The sequence below is a fragment of the Oncorhynchus mykiss genome, chromosome 19 (assembly GCF_057628025.1).
Source record: "Oncorhynchus mykiss isolate SJ-2025 chromosome 19, ASM5762802v1, whole genome shotgun sequence".
NCBI lineage: Eukaryota > Metazoa > Chordata > Actinopteri > Salmoniformes > Salmonidae > Oncorhynchus > Oncorhynchus mykiss.
Genome location: NC_143040.1, coordinates 24,009,758 through 24,023,874, shown reverse-complemented (window position 1 = coordinate 24,023,874; position 14,117 = coordinate 24,009,758). Strand labels below are relative to the sequence as shown.

The 14,117-nt window shown below is 42.0% G+C and overlaps 1 protein-coding gene across 1 annotated transcript in view; it reads left to right on the top strand.

Moving 5' to 3' along the window:
- The first annotated feature begins 439 nt into the window (after positions 1 to 439).
- LOC149975127 (uncharacterized) overlaps positions 440 to 14,117 on the top strand; it is a 33,059-nt gene continuing 19,381 nt past the window's right edge. The window contains exons 1-3 of the mRNA XM_090210547.1: positions 440 to 894; positions 1,253 to 1,383; positions 3,021 to 3,050. Coding sequence (XP_090066673.1) covers positions 612 to 894; positions 1,253 to 1,383; positions 3,021 to 3,050 — 444 coding nt within the window. The 5' untranslated portion in view covers positions 440 to 611. The remainder of the gene's footprint in view (positions 895 to 1,252; positions 1,384 to 3,020; positions 3,051 to 14,117) is intronic.

Here is a 14,117-nt window from a genome sequence, read left to right as displayed (position 1 = left end):
CTTCTACATTCCAAATCCACAAAGTTTACACCCCAAGGAGCGTTGCTGCTCATTCTGCGGTACAGTCCAGTGGAGGCTGCTGAGGGGAGAACGGCTCATAATAATGTCTGGAAAGGCGCGAATAGAATAACATTTGATAATGTTCCACTCCAGCTGTTACCATGAGCCCGTCCTCACCAATTAAGGTGCCACCAACCTCCTGTGATACAGTCCAATAAATGATAGGACTAACACACACAAAAAAAACATTCATTGTTGACCTTTTAGGCTTTAAAAAAACAAAACATGAATCACATAGAAATACTTTGTTATTATTTGTATGATAACTAGTATAAAATAGATCGATAATTGTGGACATTTTCCATTATTTGGGCACTACAGGACTCTTATTCGGGATTCCAAAAATCCATGACTCGGAAGTACTTAGTTCTTCTTGCCTGCGTCACAATTGCTGGACCACAGAGTTTCTGTACTGCCTTTGGTCGGACTTTTGCGCAACCAACAAAACCGCAGTGTCCAATTACAATTTCTACGTTAGCGTTTTTAATTCGCGTTGGAGATAGGATTTGGTTGACATATGTTATTTAGGCAACGCTAGCTAGCTGCTAACAATGACTAACTATATGGTTTTTCACACTCAAATAGCCTCCGTCATGGAGGTGTTAGCGAATGCAGCCGTGGCAGAGATCTGTAAACTCGTAGACGACGACTATGCAGTGTTTCGTTTGGAAATAACTCAAAGCCAGAAAGAAAACAGGACATTGCGGAGGAAACTACAGCTACTGGAACTGAAGATGGCACGGGAGCGCGCAGAGAGGACAATGCGAGAGCGCGTCCTCGCCAGTCGTCCCAGTAGTGTCAAGATCCTCGACCGATACAGAGGAATGGCAAGAGGTACATTTAGCAGAAGGCCAAGACTACCGGCCATAGTGCCCTGTTCCCCTCAGCGCACGTGTGGCTTTACATGTGTTAAGTACACATGGTTAACCAAAATTGGGTGTTGGTCAGTTTTTGGATTGCAAGGAATAATTCCACTGATTCCTTAGTTATCCTGAACAAAGACACTATCATATTTTAACCAGATTCTTGATTTACAACATTTCCTATTATTTACTAATTGAAAATAATATGATGCATGGAACATAAATCAATCTATAAATAGTGTATCAAGAAGTTATGAGAAGTGTTACCTTACAGTGTCAAAACTGTCAATAGTGTACCTAACCACCTCTTTTCTCCCAATCACTCTCAGGTGAAGGATATCTCACTGGAGGCCACAGAAGCTTTGTGAAGCCAGCTGAACACACTACATGGAGAGATGACCAACCAATCACTGTTGATGAAGGGAGTGGAACCTCAACCCAGCACGTTATCATGATAGAGGTTAGTGTAATAGTGTTACTTTGTCAATCAAATGTGGCCCGTTTATTTCCCAAAGGTTCCCCTCAGCTATTCAGTTCCTTACAGTGCATTTTCTACATTTTGTTACATTACAGCCTTATTCTGAAATTGATTCAATAGTTTTTTTCGTACATCAATCTACACACAATACCCCATAATGGCAAAGAATAAAAAAACGTTAAAAAAAAATGTTATTACATTTACATAAGTGTTCAGACCCTTTACTCAGTACTTGGTTGAAGCCTCTGTCAGCGATTACAGCCTTGAGTCTTCTTGGGGATGACGCTACAAGCTTGGAACACCTGTATTTGAAGAGTTACTCCCATCCTTCTCTGCAGATCCTCTCAAGCTCTGTCAGGTTGGATGCGCAGCTATTTTCAGGTCACTCCAGAGATGTTCGATCGGGTTCAATTCCAGGCTCTGGCTGGGCCACTCAAGGATATTCAGAGACTTGTCACAAAGCCACTCCTGTGTGGTCTTGGCTGTGTGCTTAGGGTCATTGTCCTGTTGGAAGATGAAACTTCACCCCAGTCTTAGGTCCTGAGCAGGTTTCTAACAAGGATCTCTCTTACTTTGTTCCGTTCATATTTCCCTCGATCCTGACTAGTCTCCCAGTCCCTGCCTCTGAAAAGCATCCCCACAGCATGATTCAGCCACCACCATGCTTCACCGTAGGGATGGTATTGGCCAGGTGATGATCGGTGCCTGGTTTCCTCCAGACGTGACACTTGGCATTGAGTCTTGGTTTCATCAGACCAGAGAATCTTGTTTCTCATGGTCTGAGAGTCCTTTGGGTGCCTTTTAGCAAACTCCAAGTGGGCTGTCATGTGCCTTTTACTGAGTGGCTTCCGTCTGGCCACTCTACCATAAATACCTGATTGGTGGAGTGCTGCAGAGATGGTTGTCTTTCTGGAAGGTTCTCCCATCTCCACAGAGAAACTCTGGAGTGCTGTCACAGTGATTATCGGGTTCTTGGTCACCTCCCTGACCAAGGCCCTTCTCCCCCAATTGCACAGTTTGGTCTTGGTGGTTACAAACTTCTTCCATTTAAGAATGATAAAGGTCAATGTGTTCTTGGGGACCTTCAATGCTGCAGAATTTTTTGGTACCCTTCCCCAGATCTGTGCCTCGACACAATCTTGTTTCTGAGCTCTACAAACAATTCCTTCAACCTCATTGCTTGGTTTTTGCTCTGACATGCACTGTCAACTGTGGGACCTTATATACACAGGTGTGTGTCTTTCCAAATCATGTCCAGACAATTTAATTTACCACAGGTGCACTCAAATTAAGTTGTAGAAGCATCTCAAAGATGATCAATGGAACCAGGATGCACCTGAGCTCAATTGCTTTATAGCAAATTAAGGTTTTAATGTTTATTTTTAATACAATTGCAAAAATGTCTATAAATCTGTTTTTGCTTAGTCATTATGGGGTGTTGTGAGTTGATTGAGGACATTCTGAATAAGGCTGTAACATAACAAAGTGTGGAAAAAGTGAAGGGGTCTGAATACTTTTCGAAATCATTGCACATCTACATCCTCATTTCTCGTGAGACTTCCCTATGACATTGTTATTCAACTCATGTACCGGAATATCCTCCTCTCTTCTTGTGTCAGTCTGCAGATGTAGAGGCTGCAGGTCCTGGGGTTAAGCAGGAGATGGCTGAAGGAGAAGAGGACCCACGGCACAGCAGAGACTGCCAGACTGCAGTGGCTGGAGCAACCCCTGTAGCCACGGAGGACCCAACCACTGCCCCAGCACAGCCCAGCAGCATCACGGAGGTCAGTGGAACACAGAACACCATCTTCAAGACAGAGACATACCCCAACACATCAACGGGGCTGGAGCGACTGGGCTCTCCTCCTGCTCCCCACTCAGAGTATTTACTTTATGGTAACCATAGCCCGACGACGGTTCTGTCCCATCAGGACCCAAGTGACTCGTTACAGACTGTCAATGATCCGTCCTGTTCATACGCTACAGAGACACAGATGATACCTGGTGACATGCCTGTGGGCTTAGATACACAGTCTAATCCAATGAGAGGGGACTGGAACCGGTACAGTATTAGTGTATACTCTGAAAAGTGCCTGAATGAGAAAGGGGAGGGTCTGGCCTTAGATGATGTGACTGTGAAAGTGGAGGGCGACGCTCTGAAATGGAATGAAGACAAGACTCATTTAGGAGAAGGTCACTCACAGGGCAACAGCAGTGACTTCTTAGACTACAGGGAAAGCTTGGAGACTAATCTAAATGTTGGGACCCACTCCCCTTTACACAAGTTCAGGGATCACAACCCAGTGTCCACGTCAATGGGGCCTTCTGATTCACACAGCCATGTCCTTTTCGATCAGGTATTGAATTCAAACGACAGGGTTAAAGCCCAGGCTCTGGGTGGGGGAGCAACATCAGGAAAAAGTAAAGAGAAGCGGTTCCTCTGCGCGTTCTGTAACAAAGGCTTCAGCTGCCCCCAGAAGGTGGAGATCCACCAGAGGGTCCACACAGGGGAGAAACCCTACAGCTGTACCCAGTGTCATATTCGCTTCGCCCAGGCTGGTGACCTGAAGAGGCACCAGAGGGTCCACACAGGGGAGAAACCCTTCAGCTGTACCCAGTGTAACATGCGCTTTGCCCATGCTGGCAACCTGAAGAGACACCAGAGGGTCCACACAGGGGATAAATAATACAGCTGCCACCAGTGTGAGAAGAGATTCTACCGCCAGCACCAGCTGAAGATGCACCTGAAGGTCCACACGGGAGAGGTGGTTCGCACTGCAGGAAGAGGTTCTCAGAGAGGAGCTACCTCAGGATACACCAGCAGAAAACCATTCCACTCAATAGCTTCTGACGTTTAGATCAAACCCTGCATTAAAGACAAAGATGAATTGTCAAAAGATCCGCAGTTGAATTTGGAATTACGAGAGTAACATGTTTTAGTGTTGAATATTTGTGAGGAATGTTGCTTCCAGACGTGTGATATACACTGAGTGTTAAAAACATTAGGAACAACTGCTCTTTCCATGAATGCAGGTGAAACCTACAGTATGATCCCTTATTCATGTCACTTGTTAAATTCACTTCAATCGGTGTAGATGAAGGGCAGGAGACGGGTTAAAGAATCTTTTTTTGAGCCTTGAGACAATTGAGGCATGGATTATGTACAGTGGGGCAAAAAAGTATTTAGTCAGCCACCAATTGTGCAAGTTGTCCCACTTAAAAAGATGAGGCCTGTAATTTTCATCATAGGTACACTTCAAATATGACAGACAAAATGAGAAAAAAAATCCAGAAAATCACATTGTAGGATTTTTAATGAATTCATTTGCAAATTATGGTGGAAAATAAATAAGTATTTGGTCCCCTACAAACAAGCAAGATTTCTGGCTCTCACAGACCTGTAACTTCTTCTTTAAGAGGCTCCTCTGTCCTCCACTCGTTACCTGTATTAATGGCACCTGTTTGAACTTGTTATCAGTATAAAAGACACCTGTCCACAACCTCAAACAGTCACACTCCAAACTCCACTATGGCCAAGACCAAAGAGCTGTCAAAGGACACCAGAAACAACATTGTAGACCTGCACCAGGCTGGGAAGACTGAATCTGCAAAAAGTAAGCAGCTTGGTTTGAAGAAATCAACTGTGGGAGCAATTATTAGGAAATGGAAGACATACAAGACCACTGATAATCTCCCTCGATCTGGGGCTCCACGCAAGATCTCACCCCGTGGGGTCAAAATGATCACAAGAACGGTGAGCAAAAATCCCAGAACCACATGTGGGTACCTACAGAGAGCTGGGACCAAAGTAACAAAGCCTACCATCAGTAACACACTATGCCGCCAGGGACTCAAATCCTGCAGTGCCAGACGTGTCCCCCTGCTTAAGCCAGTACATGTCCAGGCCTGTCTGAAGTTTGCTAGAGAGCATTTGGATGATCCAGAAGAAGATTGGGAGAATGTCATATGGACAGATGAAACCAAAATATAACTTTTTGGTAAAAACTCAAATCGTCATGTTTGGAGGACAAAGAATGCTGAGTTGCATCCAAAGAACACCATACCTACTGTGAAGCATGGGGGTGGAAACATCATGCTTTGGGGCTGTTTTTCTGCAAAGCGTAAAGGAAAGAATGAATGGGGCCATGTATCGTGAGATTTTGAGTGAAAACCTCCTTCCATCAGCAAGGGCATTGAAGATGAAACGTGGCCGGGTCTTTCAGCATGACAATGATCCCAAACACACCGCCCGGGCAACGAAGGAGTGGCTTCGTAAGAAGCATTTCAAGGTCCTGGAGTGGCCTAGCCAGTCTCCAGATCTCAACCCCATAGAAAATCTTTGGAGGGAGTTGAAAGTCCGTGTTGCCCAGCAACAGCCCCAAAACATCACTGCTCTAGAGGAGATCTGCATGGAGGAATGGGCCAAAATACCAGCAACAGTGTGTGAAAACCTTGTGAAGACTTACAGAAAACACTTGACCTCTGTCATTGCCAACAAAGGGTATATAACAAAGTATTGAAATAAACTTTTGTTATTGACCAAATACTTATTTTCCACCATAATTTGCAAATAAATTAATAAAAAATCCTACAATGTGATTTTCTGGATTTTTTCTCTCTCATTTTGTCTGTCATAGTTGAAGTGTACCTATGATGAAAATTACAGGCCTCATCTTTTTAAGTGACTAAATACTTTTTTGCCCCACTATGTGTGCTGTTCAGAGGGTGAATGGGCAAGACAAAATATTTAAGTGCGGGGTATGTTAGTAAGTGTCTGGCGCACCTGTTTGAGTGTGTCAAGAACTGCAACGCTGCTGTTCCCCGTGTGTATCAAGAGTGGTCCACCACCCGAAGGACATCGAGCCAACTTGACACAACTCTAGAAGCACTGGAGACCGTTTGAGTCAATGCCCCGACGAATTGAGGATGTTCTGATGGCAAAAAGGGATGTAACTCCATATTAGGAAGGTGATCCTATTGTTTTGCACACTCAGTGTATAAGGCATAAAAAATGTTTTTTTACTGTGTTGGCCAGTGGTTCCCAACTCCAGTCCATTAGTACCCCCAACAGCACACATTTGTTGTTGTAGCCCCAGACAAAAACCAGCTGATTCAACTCATTAACTATGTTTCCATAAATTTGCCCAGAGATTTTTCATTGACATTTAGAAAGTTTGCGTAGAAAATAGATTACAGTTGCCTATCGCTGTGTGTTTCCATAGAACTGTCTTGGGTCGATCAAAAACGGCAGACGTAATATGACTTCACATCAAGAAAAAGTACCAGTCAAAAGTTTTGGACACACCTACTCATTCAAGGGTTTTTCTTTTATTTGGACTATTTTCTACATTGTAGAATAATAGTGAAGACATCAAAACTGTGAAATAACACGTATGGAATCATGTAATAACCAAACAAAGCCATATATTTTAGATTCTTCGAAGTAGCCACCCTTTGCCTTGATGATAGCTTTGCACACTCTGAAATATCACATTTACATAAGTAATTCAGACGCTTTACTCAGTACTTTGTTGAAGCACCTTTGGCAACGATTACATCCTCGAGTCTTCTTGGGGATGACGCTACAAGCTTGGAACACCTGTATTTGAGGAGTTTCTCCCATTCTTCTCTGCAGATCCTCTCGAGCTCTGTCAGGTTGGATGGGGAGCGTTGCTGCACAGCTATTTTCAGGTCTCTCCAGAGATGTTCGATTGGGTTCAAGTCCGGGCTCTGGCTGGGCCTCTCAAGGACATTCAGAGACTTGTCCCAAAGCCACTCCTGCATTGTCTTGGCTGTGTACTTTTTTATTTCATTTCACCTGTATTTAACCAGGTAGGCTAGTTGAGAACAAGTTCTCATTTACAACTTCGACCTGGCCAAGATAAAGCAAAGCAGTGCGACACAAACAACAACACAGAGTTACACATGGAATGAACAAACATACAGTCAATAACACAATAGAAAAAGTCTATATACAGTGTGTGCAAATGAGGTAGGACAAGGGAGGTAAAGGCAATAAATAGGCCACGGTGGCGATGTAATTACAATATAGCAATTAAACACTGGAATGGTAGATGTGCAGAAGATGAATGTGCAAATAGAGATACTTGGGTGCAAAGGAGCAAGATAAATAAATTCAGAATGGGGATGAGGTAGTTGGATGGGCTATTTACAGATGGGCTATGAACAGGTGCAGTGATCTGTGAGCTGCTCTGACAGCTGGTGCTTAAAGTTAGTGAGGGAGATATGAGTATCTAGCTTCAGTGATTTTTGCAATTCGTTCCAGTCATTGGCAACAGAGAACTGGAAGGAAATGCGGCCAAAGGAGGAATTGGCTTTGGGGGTGACCAGTGAAATATACCTGCTGGAGTGCGTGCTACGGGTGGGTGATGCTATGGTGACCAGTGAACTGAGATAAGGCGGGGCCTTACCTAGCAAAGACTTATAGATGACCTGGAGCCAGTGGGTTTGGCGACGAATATGAAGCGAGGGCCAGCCAATGAGAGCATACAGGTCGCAGTGGTGGGTAGTAAATGAGGCTTTGGTGACAACGGATGGCACTGTGATAGACTGCATCCAATTTGTTAAGTAGAGTTTTGGAGGCTATTTTGTAAATGGCATCGCCGAAGTCAAGGATCGGTAGTATAGTCAGTTTTACGAGGGTATGTTTGGCAGCATGAGTGAAGGATGCGTTGTTGCGAAATAGGAAGCCGATTCTAGATTTATTTTTGGATTGGAGATGCTTAATGTGAGTCTGGAAGGAGAGTTTACAGTCTAACCAGACACCTAGGTATTTGTAGTTTTCCACATATTCTAAGTCAGAACCGTCCAGAGTAGAGGTCGACCGATTTATGATTTTTCAACGCCGATACCGATTATTGGAGGACCAAAAAAGCCGATACCGATGAATCGGACGATTTTAAATTTATTTGTAATAATGACAATTACAACAATACTGAATGAACACTTATTTTAACTTGATATAATACACCAATAAAATCAATTTGGCCTCAAATAAATAATAAACATGTTCAATTTGGTTTAAATAATGCAAAAACAAAGTGTTGGAAAAAGTAAAAGTGCAATATTTGCCATGTAAGAAAGCTAACGTTTCAGTTCCTTGCTCAGAACAATAGAACATATGAAAGCTGGTGGTTCCATTTAACATGAGTCTTCAATATTCCCAGATAAGAAGTTTTAGGTTGTAGTTATTATAGGAATTATAGGACTATTTCTCTCTTTACCATTTGTATTTCATTAACCTTTGACTATTGGATGTTCTTATAGGCACTTTAGTATTGCCAGTGTAACAGTATAGCTTCCGTCCCTCTCCTTGCTCCTCCCTGGGCTCAAACCAGGAACACAACGACAACCGCCACCCTCAAAACAGCGTTACCCATGCAGAGCAAGGGAAACAACCACTCCAAGGCTCAGAGCGAGCGACGTTTGAAACGCTATTAGCGTGCGCTAACTAGCCAGCCATTTCACTTCGGTTACACCAGCCTCATCTCGGGAGTTGATATGTTTTGAAGTCATAAACAGCGCAATACTTGACGCACAACGAAGAGCTGCTGGCAAAACGCACAAAAGTGCTGTTTGAATGAATGTTTACGCACCTGCTTCTGCCTACCACCGCTCAGTCAGATACTTAGATACTTGTATGCTTGTATGCTCAGTCAGATTATACGCAACGCATGACATGCTAGATAATATCTAGTAATATCATCAATCGTGTAGTTAACTAGTGATTATGATTGATTGTTTTTTATAACATAAGTTTAATGTTAGCTAACAACTTACCTTGGTTTACTGCATTCGCGTAACAGGCAGTCTCCTTGTGGAGTGCAACAAGAGGCAGGTCGTTATTGCGTTGGACTAGTTAACTGTAAGGTTTCAAGATTGGATCCCCTGAGCTGACAAGGTGAAAATCTGTCTTTCTGCCCCTGAACGAGGCAGTTAATCCACCGTTCCTAGGCAGTCATTGAAAATAAGAATGTGTTCTTAACTGACTTGCCCAGTTAAATAAAGATTAAATAAAGGTGTAAAAAAAATCAATTTCCGATTGTTATGAAAACTTGAAATCGGCCCTAGAAGTATACAGAATGGTGTTGTCTGCGTAGAGGTGGATCAGAGAATCACCAGCAGCAAGCGCGACATCATTGATGTATACAGAGAAAAGAGGGGTACTTAAGGTCGTTGTCCTTTTGGAAGGTGAACCTTCACCCCATAAAGGCTTGATTGGTGGAGTGTTGCAGAGATGGTTGTCCTTCTGGAAGGTTCTCCCATCTCCACAGAGGAACTCTAGAGCTCTGTCAGACTAATCATCGGGTTCTTGGTCATCTCCCTGACCAAGGCCCTTCTCCCCCGATTTCTCAGTTTGGCCGGGCGGCCAGCTCTAGGAAGTCTTGGTGGTTCCAAACTTCTTCCATTTAAGAATGATGGAGCCCACTGTGTTCTTGGAGACGTTCAATGCTGCAGAAATGTTTTGGTACCCTTCCCCAGGTTTTTCCTTCGACCTTATGGATTGGTTTTTGCTTTGACACGCACTGTCAATTGTGGGACCTTTATATAAACAGGTGTGTGCCTTTCCAAATCATGTCCAATCAATTGAATTTACCACAGGTGGACTCCAATCAAGTTGTAGAAACATCTCAAAGATGATCAATGGAAACAGGATTCACTTGAGCTCAATTTTGAGTCTCATAGCAAAAGGTCTGAATACTTATGAAAATAATGTGTTTTTGTTTTTAAATTTGCAAAAATGCCTAAACCTGTTTTTGGTTTGTCATTATAGGGTATTGTGTGTAGATTGCTGATATTATTTTTTTTAAATTTAAAAATACATTTTAGAGTAAAGCTGTAACGTAACAAAATGTGGAAAAAGTCAATGGATCTGAATACTTTCCGAAGGCACTGTATATAATAACACCTCCCCCATAAGCATTCCTGTCTCTTCTATAGATGTTATTCTTGTATTACTTCTGCTGTATCATCAATGAATTATCTAAGTGAGTCACAGAAATGGCTAATATTTGAATGCCATCTGATGTTAGCAAGTTATTGATTTACATTAACCTTATTTCTAAGGCTACATATATATTATGCAAATGTTTTTGCCCTTTCCTGGGTAGCTTCTCAGAGACATACATAATATGGAAAAGAACAAACAAACGAGAAAAAAAAACATTCAGCAGTCCATTAATCAGTTGGTGTGTGTGTGTGTTTTCTGCGGGTGGACAATAAGCCTGTCATAGTGGATGTAAGCAATGTACCCACACGCTTTGGCAGCTTTCATGGCTGGGACAAGTTATTTTTCTCTTCTGGCGCACAGCTTCGAGAACTTGAAGATTTTTGAAGAGAATAATAGGCAATTGTTGGTTAATCCAGGTGTGGAAAGCTCTTAGACTTACCCAGAAAGGCTCAAAGGTGATTCTAACATGTATTGACTCAGGGGGTTAAATACTTATCTAATTATGATATATTAGTGTTTTATTTTTCAATTTTTTAAAATAAAAATGTTAGAATTTTTCTTCCACTTTGACAGAGTATTTTGTGTAGATTGTTGATATGTTTTTTTTTCTCAATTTAATCAATGTTTATCCTACATGGTAAAACAAGAAAATGTGGAAAAGGTCAAGGGGTGTGAAAATGTTATGAAGGCACTGTATATGATGTTCCCAAATGCTTATTTCATAACTTCCATTCAACTACTTAATTTCTTTCCCAAGACACTTAATGAGAAAATGAATGTAGTTTATGATGCAGATTTGTAGTTTAGACGTGTATGTGTGGTTTTCATATGGTGTATTTTAAACGTGTTTATGTTTAATAAACACAAAATGGGAATGTTCATTCTAAGACTTTAATTGAGACTCTCTTTTGTATACATTGCATCAGATATCACCATATTTAGCATACAGTACACCCGACAGCCCTTTATAACTAAATATACAATGAGCTAAAAGAATTGGGACGGGTACGCCCAATTCCGTCTGGGGTATGACAAATAAAAATGCGATTCACTTTTTTTTTTACACATTTTTGGGACATTTTCAGTCCATTTATATTTAACATTGGTGTGAATTATTATTATTTTTCTCGCCTGAGTAGCCTCGTTTCACTGCCAAAAATGAAATTAAACCATCTAGTGTTAAGCGAAATAACAACACAATGTCGAATACAGGAAGCCTAGTCAAATAATTAACATCCAGTCACATAAAATGTTACTCTCTCGCGGGAATTCCACTAACGGTCAGTATGTAGCCAAACGTAGCTGCTGCTCATGTTGGTATCTGTACATGGCAAAAGCCATGACAGGGAGACATAGTGGAGTGGTAACGCACGTGCATGACCGCTTGAAAAACGTTTTGGACACTACAGTGAAATTGGTTAACTTTGTTAAAGTAAGGCCCCTGAACTCTTGTCTATTTTCTTCACTATGCAATGATATGGGCAGCAACCATGTAACACTTTTACAACATACAGAAGAAGTGTGCTGGTTATCAAGGGGCAAAGTAATGACACATTTAAAAAAAAAATGAGATGAGCTTAAAGTTTTCTTTACTGACCATAATTTTGACTTGTCTGACCGCTTGCATGATGATGAGTTTCTCACACGACTGGCCTATCTGGGTGATGTTTTTACTCGCCTGAATGATCTGAATCAAGGTTTACAGGGACTCTCCGCAACTATATTCAATGTGCGGGACAAAATTGAGGCTATGATTAAGAAGTTGGAGCTCTTCTCTGTCTGCATTAACAAGGACAACACACAGGTCTTCCCATCATTGTATTATTTTTTGTGTGCAAATGAACTCAAGCTTACGGACAATGTTAAATGTGATATAGCGAAGCACCTGAGTGAGTTGGCTGCGCAATTACGCAGGTACTTTCCCAAAATGGATGAAACAAACAACTGGATTCGTTATCCCTTTCCAGTTGCCGATATCTGAACAAGAGAGCCTCATCGAAATTGCAACAAGCGGTTCTGTAAAAATTGAATTTAATCAGAAGCCTCTGCCAGATTTCTGGATTGGGCTGCGCTCAGAGTATCCTGCCTTGGCAAATCATGCTGTTAAAACACTGATGCCCTTTGCAACCACGTACCTATGTGGGAGTGGATTCTTGGCACTCACTAGCATGAAATCTAAATACAGGCACAGACTGTGTGTGGAAAATGATTTAAGACTGAGACTCTCCAATACAACCCAACATTGCAGAGTTATGTGCATCCTTTCAAGCATACCCTTCTCATTAACCTGTGGTGAGTTATTCACCGTTTTCGATTAACAAATAAGGTTTTATAGGTAAGATGGTTAAATAAAGAGCAAAATTATTTATCATTATTTGTGCCCTGGTCCTATAAGAGCCGGGTGGTGACAAAAACTCACACTCATTCTTATGTTTAATAAATGTATCATATAGTGTGTGTGTGGAAGGCTTACAATGATGGCAAAAAAACAACATTTGAGAGTGATCTGACCCTGGTGCTAGAGGGCGTACGCAGCTGGAGGTTGAATGTTTGAAGAGGTATGGGACTATAAAAAGTTTGGGAGCCACTGCTCTAGCACTTTCGATTGTAAATGATACAATGACTTTGAGGTTAAAGTACAGACTGTCAGTTTTAAACGGAGGGTATTTTAATCCATATCGGGTGAACCGTTTAGAAATGGTTTACAATTTTTGTACATAGTCCCCCCATTTTAGGGGACCGAAAGTAATGGGACAAAAAAGTGAGAAAGATACAGAAGCACAAATATCATACCCCCCACAAAAATGTGTCATTGTCCCAATACTTTTGGAGCTTACTGTACCTATACATACCCACACACTAACAAACACCTACTGTACACGTCAAAATAGTTCAGTCAGGTTTGTCTGATGGTGACTTGACTTATCATAGCTGACTTATTTCTACCCATAACATCATATTTATGGCCACCATGATGGGTTTAACAACAATTCAGTAATTATTTAACTACGGTATAGGACTCAAACGTCTGTGTGTACGTACCTGAGGGAGTGTATGTCTGTGTAATCTGTATCACCTGTCTCTTCCAGGAGGTGGAGGGGTGTGAGGAGGGTCTGGGGAACCCTGATGGGACCATGGTAATGGAGGTAAACCAGACTACACCTCCTCATGAACCCCCAGAGGAACCAGCTGAACAGCACAGGACCACACACAGTCTCACTGAGGTGAGTCCACTGTGAACTACTGTCTGAATGGTATTAGGTCAGGTCATAATTCATTTAGTCTTAAGTATGGGACCATGCCATTGAATTCTCCAACCATTAGTATAGTATCAAATCAACTAATTGGCCTAATCGTCCAACATCAGTGCCTGACCTCACTAATGCTCTTGTAGCTGAATGGTAGCAAGTCCTTGCAGCAATGTCCCACATCTAGTGGAAAGCTTTCCCAGAAGACCTCTGCTGTTATAGTAGCAAAAGGGGAACCAAATCCTTATTAATGCCCATGATTTTGGAATGAGATGTTCGACGAGCAGGTGTCCACATACTTTTGGCCATGTATTTGGTCACTGCTCCTACAAAGTGTTCTTGTGGGAAAGCCGCTTTATCTCTTCACCAGAGCTCAGATTAGGACACTGTTAACGATGCTATCCTTCAGGCTTATGAGTTGATTTCTGAGGCACGACAACAGTTCTGTAAATGACAAAATACAGAATCACAAAGCCATGTTGAATTCGCAATCAACC